The 21,350-nt window shown below is 37.5% G+C and overlaps 1 protein-coding gene across 7 annotated transcripts in view; it reads left to right on the forward strand.

Moving 5' to 3' along the window:
* Positions 1–21,350, forward strand: part of R3hdm1 (R3H domain containing 1) — a 134,432-nt gene that overhangs the window by 98,807 nt on the left and 14,275 nt on the right. For all 7 annotated transcript variants that reach the window (XM_021171515.1, XM_021171767.2, XM_029480792.1 and 4 more), the window contains 3 exons: positions 9,707–9,861; positions 14,875–15,026; positions 19,814–19,917. In XM_021171515.1, the coding sequence (XP_021027174.1) occupies positions 9,707–9,861; positions 14,875–15,026; positions 19,814–19,917 (411 nt within the window). The remainder of the gene's footprint in view (positions 1–9,706; positions 9,862–14,874; positions 15,027–19,813; positions 19,918–21,350) is intronic.

The raw sequence follows: 21,350 nt of genomic DNA on the forward strand, positions 1-21,350 counted from the left end.
AGTGGAGCAGTATTAGCATAGGGGAGTCTTGTCTTAGTCTTGTGTGGTGAATGTAAACTCACTGACTGTGGTCATTCAAAATAAGATGAAGTCAGCACATGTAAAAGACATTTATGGAAGTCCTGACTGTATGAAGCTTTCCAGACAATACAGTGTGTAATGTGAAAGAATGGCAGACTGTAAATCAGAATCCCAGTGACCTATGGTCTTTTTTTTTTTTTCTTCCTTTTTTTAACCTTTATTTTATTTCATTTTATTTACTATAGTTTGTGTGTATGGATGTTTTGTCTTCATGTGTGTCTGCGCATTACATCCATACATTGCCCAAGGAGGCTAGCAGAGGATGAGTCCCCTGAGACTGAAATCACACCCAGTTGTGAGCCTGCAGTGGATGCTGGGAATTGAACCTAGGCCCTCCTGCAGAATCAGCCAGTACTCTTAACTGAGCCATCTCTCCTGCCCCCACAGGCATTTTTTAAACTAATATTAGTTCTGTTAGTTAAGGCCTGGGACTTTGAGTTTGATCACTCACAGAATTAGGTTGTGTTATATTGTCTAGCCTTTGTGGACTCCAAAATGGAAAAATTCTGTGTCTTTTTTTTTTTTTTAAGTCATTTCTGGTTTAGAAAGGTGAACATCAGAATTGACTTAAAATACCTTAGTGTCTTACTATTAATAACTGCAGTCATGCAAGCAGCTATTTCAAAAAATCTGTTCTTAATTGCAATACTAGTAACTAATTATTTCAATTCTTAGCATACATATAGGATAGTATATACAGTATACACTATAAAAACTTGAAAGGAATGGACCAAGAAATACTGACTTTAGCAATGACAGGTTTATAGGCCCTGACTCTTTGATATGTAGCTGCTTTCATTCTTGGACTCTTTTGAAAAATTTGCAGCTTCTCCTTATGTGCTTATATTTTACAATAATTGGCCTTCTTCCTGAGCTGTTGGATTCGGGGCCGTAGCACTGTCTGAGAGGTTTACATTTCTCACAGTGAACCGGTCTCTTTTTCAGCTGCTTCCTGACTTCTTTTTACTCAGGTTTTTACTGCTTTTTGCTTTTTTGCCTTTTTTTTTTCTATGCTATATTAAGATACTAATATTTGTTTATATTCTCCATTGCCTATAATTACCTTTTAATTTTGCATCATACTCAGAAATAAGGATTTGAATTTAAATAACAATCATGGCTCCATACAATTTATCCTTAAAAATTCAAATTAGCTGTTGCTTTCATTCTTTTCCAAAGCATATTTGGATGCTTTTTAAAGATTCAATTTGGTTTGTATCTTATCTAACAAAGTTTAACATCTTAAGCATGCAAAACTCATTAGTAGACATCAAATTTGTCTCTTTCCCTGTTTTTATACAACTTTTTAGGGGCATAATTATTCATTAAAATATGGACCAAATGAACCAAAGATACCACATGCATTTTAAGCTGCTTGGGCCCTTACCAAGATACATAGTTCAGTTTTCCCCTAAACTGTTACTATTGAGTGCCTATGAGAACCATAATAATTCTGTGAAACTGAATATAATTTTAGCCAGAATGAACAGGATTTGTGATATGCAGAATATAGGCAGCATTGCGGGCCACAGATTAGAAAGGACCTAGGGATTAAGGAAAGCTGGTAATGTAACTCAGTTGGTAGGGTGCTTTGCATGAAGCCACAGGGTCCATCTCCTGCACCACATGTACTGCATGTTACATATAAAAGTAACTAGAACATGAAAGGCAAAGAAGAATGGATAAGCAGAGGCAAATTATATTGACAAGAGATTGAGTTACATTTTTATAAGAACAAAACTGATCATCTCTCTACTGTCAATTTGTAAGCATGTAATAGGAACTTTGTTTTACTAGGTGGTAGCCCTGGTTTTACTTAGTTTTTTGTTGATTCTGTGAGCATTTTTCAGTATTGCATGAGCAGCATAGATTTCAGAAATTGTATAAAAAGTACAACTCCACCTATTTCCATTTCCCCTCTCCATTAATCTGCTGCCTCTGAAATATGGAGCAAATGTATTTGGTAAGTACTTACAGGTTTTCTTGAGTTGTTTAGGATAGTTATTTAAATAACTAAGAGCTGTCACTTCTCTGTGGCTCATTTTATTCAGATTGGTTTTTCCTGGCCTTTCTGTTGAGTTAAAGCTTGACAGAGAAGAAAGACTAGAGAGGTTGTGTTGGCAACTGTGTCTCTTACCAAGTATAACTGAGAGCAGTCTTTGGTTGAACTTTCTTGTTCTCCAAATAGTACCTGGTTTATAAATTTCAGAATCTTCTAAATTTCCATATGAGCACCTAGTTCATATGTAATTTAGATTCAGCAAAAATGCCTTTTAAAGGCTTAACTCCTTTCACAGAGCTTCTTTCAACGAATCCAGTCTTTAAAGAAAGGATGTTAATACTGGTAAGGAAGTCAACCTAGAATCCTGGTGATGGCCATGTTGATGAACCATTCCTTCAGTTTGTCTGTCTGATTATGGCTAATCTGTTTTGAAGGATGCTTTCCATTAACACAAATGCTAGTTCAGGTCACCTATGATAAAGTAAGTCTAGCTTTTGAATCTAGATAGCACTTTTCTACTGAGCACTGATTTTCCTTCCTGCTCTCTTCTGTTGAGAGTTAAAAATAGAAAGTTCCATATACCCTTCCAGGATTATTGTTGTGCCAACAATTCAAACTGATCTTGCTCTCTCAGGTTGCAGAATTGTTGCTGCTCTCAGAAAGTCCTGGAAGAAGCTGGATAATGTTGCAGCAGCATAGTTCTTTAACAAAGAGTGGGAGGGAGTGTTGGACACTCGTATTGATAATAGGAAGTCAGTGAATTCTGCTGGAAATCTCTTATTACTGTCCCTTACTTTTTGAATAATACTTTCCCCCAGATTGACAAATTCCAATAAAAGATAACTCACTGATCTCTTTCTGGTTATTTCTAAATAAGTCACAGAGAAACATTTAAAAAGTTTAAATTCTCTCATACACTGAAACTACTTTTAATAAAGAATGATTTATGTTTTCCTGGGGGAGGGGGTGGCTTATTGTGTCAGGATACTGGAAATGCTCTTGTGGCACTTTTTTAACCCAATGGTACTTTTCTTTCTCTAGGAATTCACTTCTCCTTCCTTATCCTCAGTCTCATACTTGGCAATCTTCACACTATATTTTTGAAACTATGTACCATTTCCACTTGTCTGAAGGATTAGATAAGAAACTTGAATCACAGAGCCACTTGTCATAGGTGATATACTAACAACCCAGGCTGAATGCTGTAAAATTGCTTTGTTTAAACAGAAGTTCAGAAAAAAATTTTCAAGCAGTTTAAATACTTTTGAAATAATATTATTTTTATTGAACGGATGTACATAAAGTGAGACATGCCTTATACCATGTGATACTAAGTGATTAATGATTTGGTTTTTATTAATGACAGGAAGAGTCTTATCTATGTTTGAAATACAGTATTATGCCCTGCCATGTTTTTAGAGCTTTCCATGTTTCTAACTTTCTTTTTGATTGTAGTGTGATAATCTTTGGCCAGCAGGCCCTACATTACCTTGCACTATGGAAAGTCCAATAATATTTTAATATCTTGCTCTTTAGAAAGTACAATCCAGAATTGCTTACTCCTTAGCCATTTCTTGGGTTTTAAAATTATTAGAATAAAGGATGAATCGTTCCATTATGATTTCAAAAATAAAAACTCAAATATTTATTCTAATACCATTTAATTTCCCTCTTGATGGTTTTAGTTGTGATAGTCTTAGAAAGGTTCCATTGCAAAGATTCCTGATGTCTCCTACCAGCATGGTTCAACCCTGGTGTGGTTCCCCCTTGATGCTAAAATGAATGGAAGCAACTCTCTGGGTGGTGGGGAAGTCATTGCTTCAGACAACCCCAAGACAGCAAATCAGCTTCCCTGCTTAGGAGGTGTCCTAATGAAAACAGACTTTGCCCCACTGAGTAAGTCTGAGATTGTGGAGAAGACAGCCAGCATCTGTTAAAATCTTCTACAGACTCATCCAGAATATGGCAACAGAGTCTTTGTTTTAAGCAAAAAGCAACCTCAAATAAAACTACCAAGCTGAATCCTCAAGAAGACTATTGTAGATTGAAAGGGGAGAACTCGGGATGTAAGACCCAGAGCAGCTGAGATCCTTATCCTTTGGGCTTCTACTCCCTTTCCTAATAGTTTTCTACTGAGAAAGCTAATCTCATAAGTCAAGCAGGCATATAGCTTTGAAATACACAAACCATGCCAAGAGAGTGGGGAAAACAGAGAGTACAACATGGACTGCTTGTGTAACCTTACTCTGGGTGGCTTTTAACTCCGCAGTCCATATAGCTGCTTTCTGGACTAACTACTGTTGATTTCTATTTTTGATAACTATGTCTGTTCTCACAAATATTCTTTAATTCGAATGAACACTTAGTTGGCTGACTGTTTCACCTCATTTATAATAATTCTGTTTCCTTGCCAGACATGGTAGCACATGCCTTTACTGCCAGTGTTTAGGGAGGAGACAAAGACAGGCAAAGGCAGATTCGTCTACATAATGAGGCCAGCTAGGGCTACATAGTTTCTTATTTTTAAAAAATATAAAAAATAAAAAAATTAAAAACACAAACTCTACATTTTCCACAATTATTACCTACAACATTAGGTATGCTACACTAGAGTAGACATCTTCTCTAACCAAAACTCTCAGAAAATCAAAGATCACAGATCCTTCTTATTTGAGTATCTCTGTAGTACTCATTCCACGTCAACAGTTGTCTCTGGGGAAGGTAAAACTTACATGCAGATCCCAGCTATACACTGACCGGCTTGTGACCTTGGACTAAGGTATGAACCTTTCTGTGCCTTTGTTTCCTCACCTGAAAAATGAGGATAATTGTGTTTCCGAAATAATTGTCTCTATGAATGTGGAATGAGTTATTTGTGTGCACAGAGCAGTGCTGACATCTAATAAATTGATGACCATCAGCTGCTAATACCTGGAATGCCTTTGAAGCAATGATACTTACCTGATATTCTAAATGAGAAAGCATAGGAGTTTTGAATTGGGTTTTATGCTAGAGACCAGAATACAGTTTGTCCTAAAATATTCAGCCTTTTTAGCTTCCCAGTACATGCTCTCCTAAAGTGTGGGAAAGATAAACTGAGTTATTTTCTCATCTTTTAATTGTTAAACTTAAGGTCTAAGCATGTTTTGTTTTATGTTGTGTTGTGTTGTATTGTTTTGTTTGGAGACCGGGTCTCACTCTATCACCTTGTCCAGCCTAGAACTTACTCTTTAGATAAGGCTGATCTGAGCCTCACCTGCCTCTGCCTCTTGAGTGTTGAGATCCAAGTACCGCCTGGCCTAATCATGTCTTAAGAAAAGTTATTTAGGGACTGGAAAGATGGCTTAATACTTAGGAATACTTTCAGAGAACCTGGGATCCGTTCCCACACCCACATGGAAACTTGGAAATACCTGTATTTCCTGTTCCGTGGGACCTGATGCCCTCTTCTAACCTCCTTGGGCACTTCATGCACATAGTACATAGACATACATTCAAGCAAAACACTCATACACATAAATAAATCTCAGGTTAGAAAATTGTCGTTTTAAAAATAAATAAATAAATTTTTCATTTAAAAAAGAAAATTTATTTACACACTTCCTTTCCATAGCTTGTATAATCATATTTAGATGCATTAAAGAAAAAGCAAATAGAATAGCAATTAGTGATTATAGATGAATGTTTTGCAGGTATTAATTTTTAAAATTTTCTGCTATGAATATCTGTCTTATCATCAAGTAAGGTTTTTTCAAAGATACCTGATTATTGCACTTGTTTCAGATATGTTAAAATAATATTTTCTATTACACACAAATAGCAGGGGTTTTTTCCCTAACCAATTCAATATTTCATGGTTAATTATATGAATTTTGTGTCTCAGCTATTGGGAAAGAGGTTTAATGACTGAGCCACAAACATCAGATTGATGGGACTTGTATGACGAATTACCAGTTTAGTGAAGATGACAAGGTATACTTAACCTCATAAACTTATGTTACTTTAACACTCCAACTGTTGACGTCTGAAAGCATTCACTAAATATGGGTTATAAGAAACTGGACTTTCAGCACATCCTGTGTCTGGATTTGTGTAGAAAAATATTTTAATTTGTTTCTACTATGAGTTTTTTACCATTGTTTTAAGTATGAATATTGAATGCATACATTTTAGCTGAGAAATAGTTAATACAAAATGGTTTTTTCTGAACGGACAATGATGAGTGTTAAAATTTCTTTCTTTAGTCTTAAATGATATATCATTTCTGTTTTGTTTAACAGTTTACACAAATCACGAAAGGATGAATTAGCAAGAGCAAGTTCGTGTTATCAGTACAGTTTTGGGGCATATTCTATAAGATAGTGAACAGAATTTTCACAAGGGAGCAATTTAGGGAAAACAATATTTTCTTGAAAGTACCTGTCATTCTTATTTTTAATAAATCCACTGTTGATCAAGGACAGTCACAATTAATTTATGCTGCTTGTGAATGAAATATTAATGTAAAGATGTAGACTCAAGAGTCAGTGGGGTAAATAGATTAATTAATTTCAATCCAAAGGTGGTGTGGTCCATAACCATATCATCCCTTTCATGCTGGATCTTCTTTGATCTCCCAAAGAGAAAACTGTGAAGCTTAAACTTGATTGTCCACTTGACTGGGGAGGAATTAATGAAGTACTCCTACCTCCTCCTTTCATGCTCCACCTCGGTGTGTACTTGCAAGGGTCCTTGCAGATAGGATTGGGAAAAAGGAGGCCTGCTAACACAGGCATTCTTTTTCTCTGCTCCTGGGCCACCCTGTGTGATACTCCACTCTGCCCTTCCTTCCATGGTGGACTAGAACCTCTGAATCCATGAAGCAAAATAAACCCTCTTTCAGGACAGTACCACCTGCTGTTTTTTAAATCTGGACATTCCTATTGGTTTTCGCCTGGCCTCATAAACTGGTTCTTCACTGGGAATTTCTATTGCCTTTATCTTGGGCTTTTCAGTCCACACACTATATCTATCTAACTACTGCAGACTACTTTCTGTTCCTCAAACATAGTAATTTCCCCCTTATTCTCCACCTTTACTTTTTGTTGCAATATTCTTTTTCTTTAAGGCAAATCACAGACATTAACACCTCCATATGTGTAAGAATTCTTCTGTTTCACTAGACCATTAATTCTTTAGTCTTGTGGCTTTATTGTCTCAGAATCTCCGTTTTTAGAAATGGTCGCATTCTCGTTGTTCATGTCACCCCATTGGCAAGTACAGTACAAGCTTTTCTCTGTAAATGATGACTGTGGTGGGTATTTTAGGTTTCCTGTTACCATTATCTTCAAATGTTAATGGTGGTGTTGGTTTTATGTGGCTATATATGGCAATTAGTAAAAATAGAAGGTAATTTAGTGATGCAAATTCTATAATGTACTACCAAGTGATTCTACATTAAACCACATGACACAGTGTCTGTAGCTCTTCATTTGAAAACTTTCTATATTAGGATGTTTTCGTAATAGAGTTTTGGGAAAGATACCACCAAGTCAGGTGTTCAGAAGTTGACAAGTATATGTAAGGCTATTTGTTTGTTTGTTTTTGTTCTTGATTTTAAAGATCTACATTTGCAGTGTAGAAGCATACACATACCTTATTTTTTCTTAAATAGACAACCTTGATTTTTTTTAAAGATTTATTTTCATATATACATATATATATATATATATATATATATATATATATATATATATATATATGTACACACACACACACACAGTCACTATCTTCAGACACACCAGAAAAGGACATCAGATCTCATTATAGATGGTTGTAAGCCACCATGTGGTTGCTGGGAATTGAACCAGGACCTCTGGAAGAGCAGTCAGTGCTCTTAACCACTGAGCTATCTCTCCAACCCAATCTTGAAAGAAAATGTAAGAATAATGTTAAGACTAGGAACTTAGTACAGTGGTTTATAGTATAGCATGTGAGAGATTATGTGTTTGATTCTCTGGCATTGCTCAAAAATAAATAATATGCAAAACACTTGCTATTTATTGGGGAAGTATGACTACTTAGTTTAAAATACTTACAAAGTTCAATTATATTACAGTGAATTCTGCCAGGTAGGATATGTATGCATGTGTGTGTTGTGTGTGGGTAGTGGGTATGTATGGGGGTGGTTGTGTTGAAAGGTAGCATCTCAGACATAATATCAAGTCATTTCCCATTTTTGTTCCTGTCCTTAATTTTTTAAAGGATGAAAATGTGTCTCAGTGTATTTATGTTGATAGTGCTTGTAATTAAGTGTATGAATTTGAAGTGTTTGTCATTTGATAAACTAAAGATATGATTGAATGTTATTAGACAAAAATGTTTCTTTTCCTCTCTTTTGTCCATGTCCAAGCTTATACAGGAAAGGAAATGCACCGTAGAGGAGCTAGCAAACAACGTATTATCAGTTTTTTTTTTCACAAAGGATCCTCTAGAATATGCATTTTTAATGCAAAACTAGATTGGCATGTAGTTTGTTGCATTTAAACCCCTGTTTACAATCAGTGCCTGAGTCTTTGGTATAGTTGTTTTAGAGTTAAATGAGGATAAAAATTAAAATTTATTATCAAGATACACGGTGCACTCAGGAACATAATCTCATCAGCCTTTATCTGCTGGCATTTGAACCAGAACCACTGGTGTCCTTTGTAAAAACTTTTTTCAGTGCACTAAAGCTAAATGGTAACTAATCTTTAGTCAATTTTTCTTTTTTTTTTTTTTTAATGAAAGAATTTTTAGTAATGTTTAGAAATCTTTATTGCACTAATTGGTATTCATAAAAGAATGTTCTTAGACTTGAGTAACAAAATACAATTGATATTCTAAGCTATCATCATAGATTCTTACAAGTAAAAAGTTTACTTCATAAAAGTAAACCTACGTTCTTACTACCTAAGTAAGCAATCAAGTTTAATCTCTTTAATGGTCTGTTTCTCTGTTGGATCAATTTAATAGTACATTGAGAAAATGATTCTTTAAAAAGGACCACTTTATGTTTCTGGTACATTCCTAAATTGATTCATGTCTTGATGCGTTTTGTTGATTTTCATTTTGTTTCTTCTGTTCTTCTTTTTGAAAAAAAAAAAAAAAACCCATAAATCCATCGGAAAAATCCACTCCTTGCACATGTGTACTCTTTGTCCTCAGCAGGGCCACTGATTAAATGCAACTTACATAGGTTCACAGGTCTACATCCATGCCACATTCAATATTCTATTCTTACTAGTGTGAAGCATTAGGCAGGGTACTAACAAATCTGTAGGGCATACTAAACCCCAAAGACTAGTTGTCCTCAGCATTGTGATACAAACTGCATAGTGCTTGTTCTGTGTTAGCCACGTCTCCGTACCAGTGAATTTCCTTACCCATAGAAGTCTTTATACATATTTTATTTTAACATATTTAGGGGAGGGTTGAGAATTTTATTTCATGGTAAACATTGTAAATATTATTTTAGGCTTAGAGATGTGCTGATTAAATAAAATTCTGATATTTTTGGTCACATAGAGCTTAATTTAAAATACAGAAGTATACTATTATTTACAATAAACACAAAACAAGGTTTAACTCATTTTGCCATTACAGGTTATCAAGTTATGCCCAACCAGCAGCAAAACTACCAAGGAATAGTTGGAGTTCAGTCACCGCAAAACCAGAGCCTCATGGGAGGCCAGCCAAACAGCACTGGACCTCATATCCAAGGAGTGGTCATCCCCTACCCCTCAGTGCCATCGTATCAGGTATGTTTTCTCTCACCTGCTTTAGGGATAGATGGTTTCAGAGCAACTGAATCCATAGCTGTGGTACAGCCACTCACCTAGCATTTGAGAAGCTCAGGCAAAAAGATTATAGGTTAAAGCCAGGCTGAGCTCACACAGTAAGCTCTATGACTGCCTGACTGCATTGTGTTATTTCTGTTCTTTTGTGTCTTTCCTTTAAATGTTTGATTTTGATTTGAGTTTTTGAAACCCGGTCTTACCTTGTAGCTGGCCTTGGCCAGCTTAGCGTTGACTGTGCAGCCTGCTCTGTCTCCAAGGCCATGGTCCTCCACATGCATTTACCATCACACTCAGCTACTCTGTCCCTTTAATGTCCACAAAATGCTTTTGTAAGAGGACATCATCCTAAAAGTTTTGTTAATTATTTGAATATATGAATCACATTGATATTGGCCTGTGCGTTTTGCCTGGTACTGTGTTTCCAACTGTACAGCTGTATCAGCAAGTATTTTATTATATTGTTCACTTTTCTAAAAACTCCTTTGGGGAGAGAGGAATAGAAAGGTAAATAGAAGGAGGAATAAGTATTTGATATAAGATGTGGTTATTCTGACCATTAGTTCATATTTGTCGGATTTGTATATAAGTGCCATTTCCCAAACAAAACTACCATTTACTTCAGTCTCCAAAATGATTTATCATATATTTAAAGTGCCATGTTAGGCTGGTCATGGTAGTGCATACCTTTACTCTTAGTATTCAGGAAGCAGAGTCAAGCAGATCTCTGTGAGTTCAAGGCCAGCCTGGTCTACATAAAGGCTTTCAGGACTCCTAGAGCTATACTTCGAAACGCTGACTCAAACCAAAACCAAAGAAAGCCATGGAAGGCCAGGCATGGTGGTACACATATTTAAACCCAGCACTGGATGGTAAGGATAAACACAGATCTCTGTGAATTGAAAGCCAGCCTAGTCTACATAATGAGTTCCAAGTCAGTCAGGGCTAATACAGTGAGACTTTGTCTCAAATAAATAAATAAAATACAAATGTCATAGAATCTGATTTATAGATCTAGAAGGTTCATTGTTCCCCAGATAAACAGATCTCTTTACTATGACATGACAGTTTTCAGGAATTTGCTTTTCCTTTTTTCTTCTTTAAGGAGTGTTCTAGTTGGCTTTCTGTTGCGGTAATAGACACCATAACCAAAAGCAACTTGGGAGAAGAGGTTTTGCTTCATCTTACAGTGTACAAGCCATTTATTTATCAGAGAAGGAGCTCCAACAGGGTAGAAATTGTGGCTTGCTCCTAGGCTTAAATGCCTATCTGTTTTACATAGACCAGGCCCACCTATCCACAGTGTTTGGGTCCTCAGACATCAATTAGTTATTGATAAAATTCCATACAGCCATGCCCACAAGCAAGTATAATGTATGCAAGTTGAGGTTCCTTCTTCTCACATGCCAAGTTGACAATAAAAACTAACCAGTATAGGAAGTAATTTATAAGTGGTTTTGGTTTATTAGCCTCCTGGTTTTTCATATCTAAGGAATGGTAAGTTTGGAAATAAGTTGAAAGGTCATTTTCATTCAAATAGAGAAATTAACTTACTGTGAAGAGAACTGTACATAGATTCTGTGTAAACATATTGGCGATCTTGTACAGACTAGTAACAAAGAGATCATGAATGCAGCAGTGAGCATGCTGGCTCACGGGCAGAGGTGATTATCTGTGAGTTCCAGGCCAGCCTGATCTACATAGTTCAAGGCTAGACATGGTTACACAGAGAGATACTATTTTAAAATAGCCTTCACCTATGTTTTTAATAGCCCAGGCATAAATTAATTGTAAAGCTATTCAGAGGATGGGAAGAATATAAGCAGTTATATGTCCAATGTGAAATTGTCAAGGAACTGTGATAAAGAAATCAGGAGTGTCTGGCTTTGAAGCCTGTTGATAATACACAGGAATTAAAAAAAGGAGACATATGAAAATAAGTTTCCTTTCTTTTCTTCTCCCTGCTGTCTGCTGTGCCTTTTACAGTACCATCCATTCATGACCTAGTCACATACCACATAAGCTTCCCATTACCTACACAGTCCGGGTTGGCACCAAGCCAGACCACTCCCCTACCATCTAGAGGACTCTGGTCTTCTTATCTAATCCAGAGCACCAAGCAGCTCGCTGCTGCTGCTGCAGATTCTCGTAAAAGAAATTTGCCCTTGGATTTTAAGAACTCGCAGATTATTGAGAGAAATGTCATTTTAAATAACGTATAGCTTTGTTAGTATATTTTGTTATTATTGTTGTTGTTGCCTTTCTTGTTGTTTCTTTTAAGACAAAGTTTCTGTGTAGCCCTTACTGTCCTGGAACTCACTCTGTAGACCAGGCTGGCCTCCGTCTCATAGAGATCCGCCTGCCTCTGCCTCCCTGAGTGCTGGGATTAAAGGTGAGTGCCACCACCACCCAGTCAATTTAGCAATTTTTAAATGGAGCTGGATATTCAGAATAGTTCCTGTTTTTTACAAGGACATGTTATTTTTGAAGTTCTGGGGATTGAAGCGTTACGCTTGCACTATAACATGCATCTCTTGCAAAGTCTCATGGTATATCAAGCAGTCCTCACACTGGATAAATGGTTAGAGGAAGTGTTATCCATCTGTGAGTAGGAGCTTCCTTTGTCGTGTTCCTACTGTTTTAGGTAGATTAGTTCCATAGTAATAAACTGTCATCTGAAAAACAAGCTAGGCCAAATACTACATCCTTATCAGTGTGTTCTGAAGCAACACATTCTTTTTTTTTTTCCTGGTTTTTCGAGACAGGGTTTCTCTGGGTAGCCCTGGCTGTCCTGGAACTCACTTTGTAGACCAGACTGGCCTCGAACTCACAGATCCGCCTGCCTCTGCCTCCGGAGTGCTGGGATTAAAGGCGTGCACCACCACGCCCGGCGAAGCAACACATTCTTAAGAAGCATTTCTTCTCTCTCTCTCTCTCTCTCTCTCTCTCTCTCTTTCTCTCTCTCTCTCTCTCTCTCTCTCTCAATCTCGGAATTCAGATTTTGTTGTTATTTATTTTGTTTTTTGAAGCCATCTAACTGTGTAGGTCTGGCTACCAGACTGGCCTTGAACTACTTGAGTGCTGGAGAAATGACTTAGTGTATATTGCTTCCTTTGCAGTTATCAGGACCCGAGGTCCATCTTCACTCACAAAATGAGCTGTGCACTGATTTTAGTGCTGGGGTGATGTAAACAGGGGAGTCCCTGGGCTTGCTGGTGCAGCCAGCCTAGTGAAACTGGTGAACTTCGAGTTCAGTGAGAAATTGTGTCTAAAAATATAAGATGGAGAGGGATTGAGATAGACCCAGTGTCAGCCTCTGTTCTCAGTGTATCAGTACATACATCTACACACATGTATGTACAGACACAGAAACTTACTTAAATTGTTTTAGTTGGCTGGATAAAACTCTGTCATTTTTTTTCACTGTAACTTATATAATTGGAAATAATCTCAGAAAAGTATATACCTTCTCAGTCATCAAAAAGACTGAAATATGTTATATTTTACAAAGATGGATAAATCAGTTTGTTTTTAATTTGAAATAAATGCACCGGAGAGAAAGTAATTAAGAGTTTACTCTGAATTTTGAGATGACTGGTTGGCTGCAGGTTGCATTTCATAAATATGTTATGTTACATAAATAAGAATTAAAGGTTGATTAACCATTTTTAAAAGCTGAGTTTTGCTGTGTAGTGCTCACTAATCTGGGATGCAATACACCTTTAGAGAAATTACTTAACTCCAATCAACTTATCTATAAAACAGGAATGTTGCCAGCCACAGTTGCATACACCTGTAATACCAGTATTTTAGAGGCAGAGCCAGGAGGACTACAGCAAGTTTCAGGCCAGCCTGGTTTGCAACACACTTTTGTTTTGTTTTGTTTTTCAAGACAGGGTTGCTCTGTGTAGCCCTGACTGTCCTGGAACTCACTCTGTAGACCAGGCTGGCCTCAAACTTAGAAATTTGCCTGCCTCTGCCTCCCAAGTGCTGGGATCAAAGGCGTGCGTCACCACTATCTGGTTGCAACACACTTTTAAGGCCAGTTAGAAAAGCAAGTCCCTGTCTCAAATAATACCTATACAGCAACAGAAAACAGAAACAGAACAAAAATCCCCAAAGATTTATGAAAGTACTTTCTTGGGCAGATGGTATGTTTTAATGAGATAGTGCACAAAGCATTTGGAACCTGGAAGTAAGTGCTCAGTAGTGTTCTCCTTGTCTGTGGCCATCTCTTGTGACATTGTTACCATCATATGTTATGTGTTAAAGGTATTCAATAAAAACACAGTAGCCCACTGTAATTTCACGTGCATTTATAAATCAGGAAACTTCATTGTGCCTTGGGGTTTCTGATTTAGAAACCAAAGAACTGAAGTAGATAGAGAGTTAAGATCTACCAAGACCATCCAGTCTCTCATGGAGAATTGAAAATTCAGTTTCAGTTGCTTGCTGAGCTAAATCCTTTCAATGTTCTATCTCAGATCCTATCAGTCTGTCCTTGCCTATGTTGGAGACACATTTCCAGCGTTTCTGATATGGAACTGAGGTACCTCAGAGCAGTAAAGTTATTTGCCCAGTGTTTCCTTGCTAGTTAAATGAGGAGATAGTGCCTCACCTGGACTGAAGCTCCACAGCTCTTGGTATGACCTAAGCCCTTGTCAGCTTTGCCTGAGGTAAAGTAGATGGCTCTTCCTTGTCACAAGATCATCGTTTTGCTAGGGCTTCTTTTTTAAAATAACTTTTTTTTAAGGATAAAGCATATCTTTCAAAGTTGAATGCACTTAACCTATTTTATGATTCATAAGAGTCAGTCAAAATGAGTATCTGCCCCAAGGGCACATAGACCATTGTGGTGATGTTGTGGTAAGCTTGTTTTAACTAGTAATGCTTTACACATATATAGGATCTTGACATGAACATCTCCAAGGCTTAGAAAATTCTTTTTGTCTATTTAAATTGTCTTTCAAATTTTAGGTTTCACTGCCTCAAGGTTCTCAAGGAATTGCCCATCAGACTTATCAACAGCCTGTTGTGTTCCCTAATCAGTCTAATCAAGGATCTCTGCCCACAACAGGAATGCCAGTCTATTACAGTGTCATTCCACCTGGCCAACAAAGTAATTTAAGGTGAGCATGACTACAAAGCCTACTCTTCCTGGCTTCCCACCGTTCCACAGGTATATGCTACTCCACTGAAAGTTGACCAAAGGGCTACGTTTAACTGAATTACTAAAAATCATTGTCTTTAAAAAGAAAAGGTATCATGCTGACTATTTAATAATTGTTTTAAAATTTTTTATGTCTGTGTTTTTCTGCATGTATATAAGTGCACTACATGTATGCAGTACCCAGGGTGGTCAGAAGAGGCCATTGAATCCCCTAGAACTGAAGTTACAGATGGCAGTGACCCTCCATATAGGTGCTGGAAACTGCATGTGGATGCTCTGCCTTGCTCTTACCTGCTGAGCCATCCTCAAGCCCCTTTTTATTGATTTTTAAATATTGGCATAAGCTAATCATTCCATTCCCTGGAAAGTAAAGCTGTTACACAATGAAAATGGAGATTTATGTGAATTTAAAATCTTTGAAAATACACTCTGGAAAGATGGCTTAACAGTTAAGAGTACTTGGTGGCTCAGAGTAGTCTGTAACTCCAACTTGATGGGATCTGATGCCTCTGGCCCCACAGGCAATTGAACTCATGTACTTAGCGTATGCAAATACCTACACACTGGAACTTGTGTGTTCAAACTTGCCTCAAAATCAGAGGCCTTTGACTCTGCCTTTGTCTGCCTTTGTCTCCAAGTGCTGGGATTAAAGGCCTGGCCTGGCATAATTCTTTCTTGGTGTTTGCTCTGATACTATGCTGGGGTTACTCTCAACTGAGCTTCTCTCACTTTTTGGGACCTTCTGAACCATTCCTGACATGACTAATATTAATTTGCTTGTCCTTGGAAGTATTGTTCAAAGCACTTGTTTTAAGGGATTTTTCTACTATTTTACCCTTCATTTTTCCATTTTTAACTTGAAATTCAAAAGCATAATATGTATCTCTTTTGATCTCTAATCTCAGAGGGCAACCTATAATGTACATAGAAACCTTTATTTTAGAACTCTTTGAAAATGCTTTGTATCACAGAATCTTTATGAAAGGATGATGAAGAAAGCCAACTTAAAGCCTTTTTCTGTAAGTGTACCCTAGTAACCCCTATATTTGTCCTAGTGACATCCCAAGTGTGCCCTACTTACCCTCAAGTGTGCCCTTCTAATCCCAAATGTGCCCTAGCATCTCTGAAATATGCCTTAGTAACCCCCATGTGTATCCTAGTAACTCCCAAGTGTGCCCTTTGGCCCTTCTCCTTATACCTTCTGCTCCTAAGCTTCTAGTTTTCTATTTGGTTTTTTCTCAAGCATCCTTAATACAGTTGTTAGCAATAAAGTCGGTCAATCTAATTTGTATTGTTTGATGCAGTTTTACTTTTGCTGCTATTAAAGAGTAAGTTCCCAACATTTAACCTAAAAAAATGAGTAAAAAATTGTAAGGCATAAATCGTCAGATATGCCAGGTGAATATAGTTTGGAGATCTGTGCAGCATTGTTAGAGTTGCAGCTGGAGAAAGGGCTCAATTGCTCTTGTGGAGGACCTGGATTGAGTTTCCATCACCCATAACATGGTTCACAACCTTTTGAAACGCTAGTTCCAGGGAATATGAAGCCCTCTTCTGACTTCCCCATGCACCAGGCACACATACAATGCATATAGATACATTTAGGCAAACAATTTTTTTTTTAAAGATTTGTTTGTTATATGTAAATACACTGTCTTCAGGCACACCAGAAGAGGGCATCAGATCTCATTACAGATAGCTTCTAGCCACCATGCGGTTGCTGGGATTTGAACTCAGGACCTTTGGAAGAGCAGTAGTACTCTTAACCACTGAGCCATCTCTCCAGCCCAGGCAAACAGTTAATAAACAAAAAAACCAAAATAAATCCTAAAACAAAACAAAAAACTTTTTAATCTCAGTGGCAAATGACTTTGCAGTGCCCTGAGTTTGATCACTGCAAAAAGAAAAGTGTGTAGACACACCCCTTTTATCTAGGTACTCTGGAGGCAAGAGGCGGAGTCTGGCAGATTTCTCTTAGTGCCAGACATGATGGCTCATGTCTTTGATCCCAGCACTGGGGAAGCAGAGGCAGGTAGAGCTCTGAATAATAGGCCAGCCTAGTCTACATAGTTCCAGGCCAGCTTGGGCTACAGAGTTGAGACCTTGGCTCAAATATAAATGAATGAATTAATGAATGGGTAAATAAGTAAATGAATAAATAAATAATAAAAAGGAAAAATAAGTGTTAAGGTGAGTTTCATGTTTTGGTTTGGTTTGATTTGGTTTTTTGGGGGGATTTTTGTTGGTTTTTTTTTTTTTTTTTTTTTTTTTTTTNGCTGTCCTGGAACTCACTCTGTAGACCAGGCTGGCCTCGAACTCAGAAATCCACCTGCCTCTACCTCCCAAGTGCTGGGATTAAAGCATGCACCACCACCGCCCGGCTGTTAAATGTTTTTTGCCATAAGTATTTTTTTTATGAGCAAACTAGTGCATTCTCACCTACAGTGGCAACCACAATATGGTTTCTGTAGCAATAACAGAGTAAGTAACAAAAGATTACAAATTCATTAAATAAATAAAATAAAAAGTATTCTTCTTACTGCTAAGTTGTCTTCTCAGAACATCTCATTTCTTCTTTAATAGGTAGAACCTTGTTTGTTTGTTTGTTTGTTTACATGAAAGAGGGCATAAGGTGGGCACACTGGTGTTGCGATCAAGGGGACCTCATGATGAGTAGACCATGGGCGTGTGAACAAGAGCAGGTGATGGGCTCTCTCTGTGGGCCAGGGAAACCGGGAAAATTCTCCAGACAGTTGCTTAAGCTATATTATTTCTATAGCTCAGACTCATGTAATTTGGTCTGGGCATAACTAACAGTAAAGTAAGTGTGTTTGGGGGGGGGGGGGGGAGAGAGAGAGAGAGAGAGAGAGAGAGAGAGAGAGAGAGAGAGAGAGAGAGAGGGGGGGGAGGGGGGGGGGGGGGGGGGGGGAGAGAAGAGAGGAGAGGAAAGGAAAGGAAAAGGGAGAAAGAAAGAATACAACATTTTTTATCATGTGAGCCAATTTTTCAGCCCCTCAATGCACTTTAATGCTCCTTTTAATTCCTTTCTTTTTCAATTTAATTGAACTATTGGCTTACTACCACTTAAGCGGCAAAGATAATTGTTGTTATTAAGCAATCATCAGCATGAATTTCATATAAATCTATGTGTATGCTGTCAATAATTAAACACAAAGCTTTAAAAATGCTGTTATTATTGGGCATTCTTAAAACATGTAAATATAAACAAATACATGCAGAATCCTCATATATTCACACTTAACAATAACTATTGTATTTTCATCTAAACCTCTGCTTCTAGAGTTTTATTGGTTTTTTTAGACTTATTTATTATTTTATGGGTTGCATGCTTGCCTGAATGTATATGCAAGCACCACTTGCATGTCTGTTACCCTTGGAGGTCAAAAGAGGGCAGTGGATCCCCAGGGACTGGAGTTTTTTACGGTTGTGAGCTACCACTCTAGGAATCAAACATGTTCTTTGCAAGAGCAGTAAGTGCTTTGTACCACTGAGCCAGCTCTCCAGATCATCCTCCTGTAGATACCAGGTATCATTTTATTCATGAAAATTTTAGTATATTTATCTGTAAAGAATTCTTTAAATGCATATGCCCATTATGCCAGTCATACCTTTCATTATTATTATTTGTAATCCCTTAAGTAAAATGAGTGTACCCATAAATACTTTGTAATGTCTGAATATGCACTAAGAATTGACTGTCGATAGATCTGACTGATCATATCTATTGTGTTTTCCGACATCTTTATAATTTCTACTTCATTGGTAGTTACGTTTAAACTAGTGTTTCTAATGCAGTTATATGAGACAGTTCCAAGAAATGGATGAAGTTATTAAGTGATACTTATTTAAACTTTTCAATAGGAAGATGACTAAATAGAGACTGAGCAGGCTAATATAATTTAAGATCCCTGACTGTTTGTGAGTTCATTATTCTATAACTTCATATCATTAGCCTGAAAGAACTTGCTAAAAGAGAAAACTTTGAAGATTTACAATAAAGCCATATAGTTTGACTATAAATGCCACTCAAAGAATCTCAACAACTTGGGGTTGGTTTTTTTTTTTTTAATTGTTTATTTGTTCTTTTTTTTTTTTTCTACCTAATTACCTTCTATTTTGTTAGAATATGGCTGATTCGTTGTCTTTATTCTTGCTACTTTTTTGGTGGTTTGGTTTGTTTTTTGGTGGGGTTGGGCGAATTACTTTTTTTAAGACAGGGTTCTCTGTGAAGCCTGGTTATCCTGGAACTCACTCTGTAGACCAGGCTGTCCTTGATCTGCCTGCTGCTGCCTCCCAAGTTTTGTGGTTAAAGGCATGTGCCACCATTGCCTGGCTTATTATATTTTTCAAGAAATAACATTTTCTTCTGAGTCTAATTATTGTCAAATTGCCATCCTGTCCTTTTTTTTTTTTTTTTTTTTTTTTTGAGATTATAATTAAATTTCTTCCCTTTCCTAACAAAGATACGTTGGAATAATTTGTAAAATTTCCAATGGTAGGATTAGAGGATATATTTTCAGTGTCTCAGTCAGTATTGTGAATATAAAGTAGTTTTTACTGAGTGATCACAATTCAGAGATTAGTTAAATTAGGTTTGGCTCCTGTCAGCCAATCTGAAAAAATATATCCATTTAAATAAATTTGGAGGAATGTTTATTTCAAAGACTGTTTGGTCATCTGTTTCTCATTGTGCTGTTTTCTGTGTTTGGTTTTTTCACCCTATAGCTCTGCAGTTGGTTACTTACAACATCCAGGGTCAGAACAAGTACAGTTTCCTCGAACCACGTCACCATGCAGCTCTCAACAGCTCCAAGGCCACCAGTGTGCAGGTATGCCTAGATGACTGATGCAGAGGTCAGCTGACTGGTTCCCAGCTGCCTGGGTGGTGATGTGCACTCCGGTGTCTCATGTCCTGTGTTGAGTCAGGTTGTGACGTGCAGCTCTCTCCTTCCTTTTCTAATACTAGGTTCATCCTTCTGCCTTCATTCTCCCTATCTATCTATGGGGTTAGTAATCTTGGAGAACCATCCCTAAGCCCTATTGATTCTCTAGATTTTTCTGGGTAATCTACTAGGCCTAAGGCCTCAACTACTGCCTTTTTGATAACACCTAATGTACTTCCTTCTAATGTAACAAAATCATGTAGCCAAAAGTTTAAAGGCATGTCAGACTCAATATTTTCCTCCCCATTTTTCTTATCTAGTAACCAATGCAGAGATCTGAGACTCATGACTCTTCTGTGGCTTCCTGCAATACTCAGAAAGTCCCTATTTCCTCACTCACTGTGCTGATTTGTGTGCTTTTCAGGTCTTTGCAGTAATCTCTTAAGTATTTTGTTTATGTTTTCCTCAGTTTCATCTATTTCCCCAACACAAAAATTAGTACAGAATTATTATCCTGAAACAGAAATTTCTTCATTTCATTCTCTGACTAAAAAAACTCTTCAGTTAGGCCGGCGTGATGGCGCACACCTTTAATCCCAGCACTCGAGAGGCAGAGGCAGGCGGATCTGTGAGTTCGAGGCCAGCCTGGTCTACAAAGTGAGTTCCAGGACAGCCAGGGTACACAAAGAAACCCTGTCTCGAAAAACCAAAAACAAACAAACAAAAGAAAAAAAAAAACAGTCTTCAATTAAGAGGACTGGCTATCTTTTCAGATGACCCTGATTCTTTTCCTCGCACCCACAAAGTAGCTAACATCTGGCTCTAACTCCATTCTTAGGGTTTTGTTTGCCTCTTCTGTCATCTTCAGGCACTGCATATACGTGGTCCATACACACATTCACACAGACAGCACTATACACACAGCATAAAAATCAATTAAAAAAAAGAAAAAAACTGGACAACTCAAAATGTGCGACCTTTTCTCCTCCCCCCATTAGAAAGGATATGTGTGCTCAGTGTAACCGTAGCTCTCCTGGGCTCTCCATGTGGACTATGCTGGCCTCAAGCTCACAGAGAGAGAGCTGTATTAAAGGGATCATAGGGAGGTACCACCATGACCCAACCTTCCCCTTATTTTGGTAAAATACTTTCACAAAATTTGTCTTTATTTGGAAAACATCTGTTTTTAAAGTTGGGGGCAACTATGTTCATAGCAGCCCTNTTTATAATAGCCAGAAGCTGGAAAGAACCCAGATGTCCCTCAACAGAGGAATGGATACAGAAGTTATGGTACATTTACACAATGGAGTACTACTCAGCTATTAAAAAGAATGAATTTATGAAATTCCTAGCCAAATGGATGGACCTGGAGGGCATCA

Source organism: Mus caroli, chromosome 1 (assembly GCF_900094665.2).
Source record: "Mus caroli chromosome 1, CAROLI_EIJ_v1.1, whole genome shotgun sequence".
In the NCBI taxonomy this organism is placed as follows: domain Eukaryota; kingdom Metazoa; phylum Chordata; class Mammalia; order Rodentia; family Muridae; genus Mus; species Mus caroli.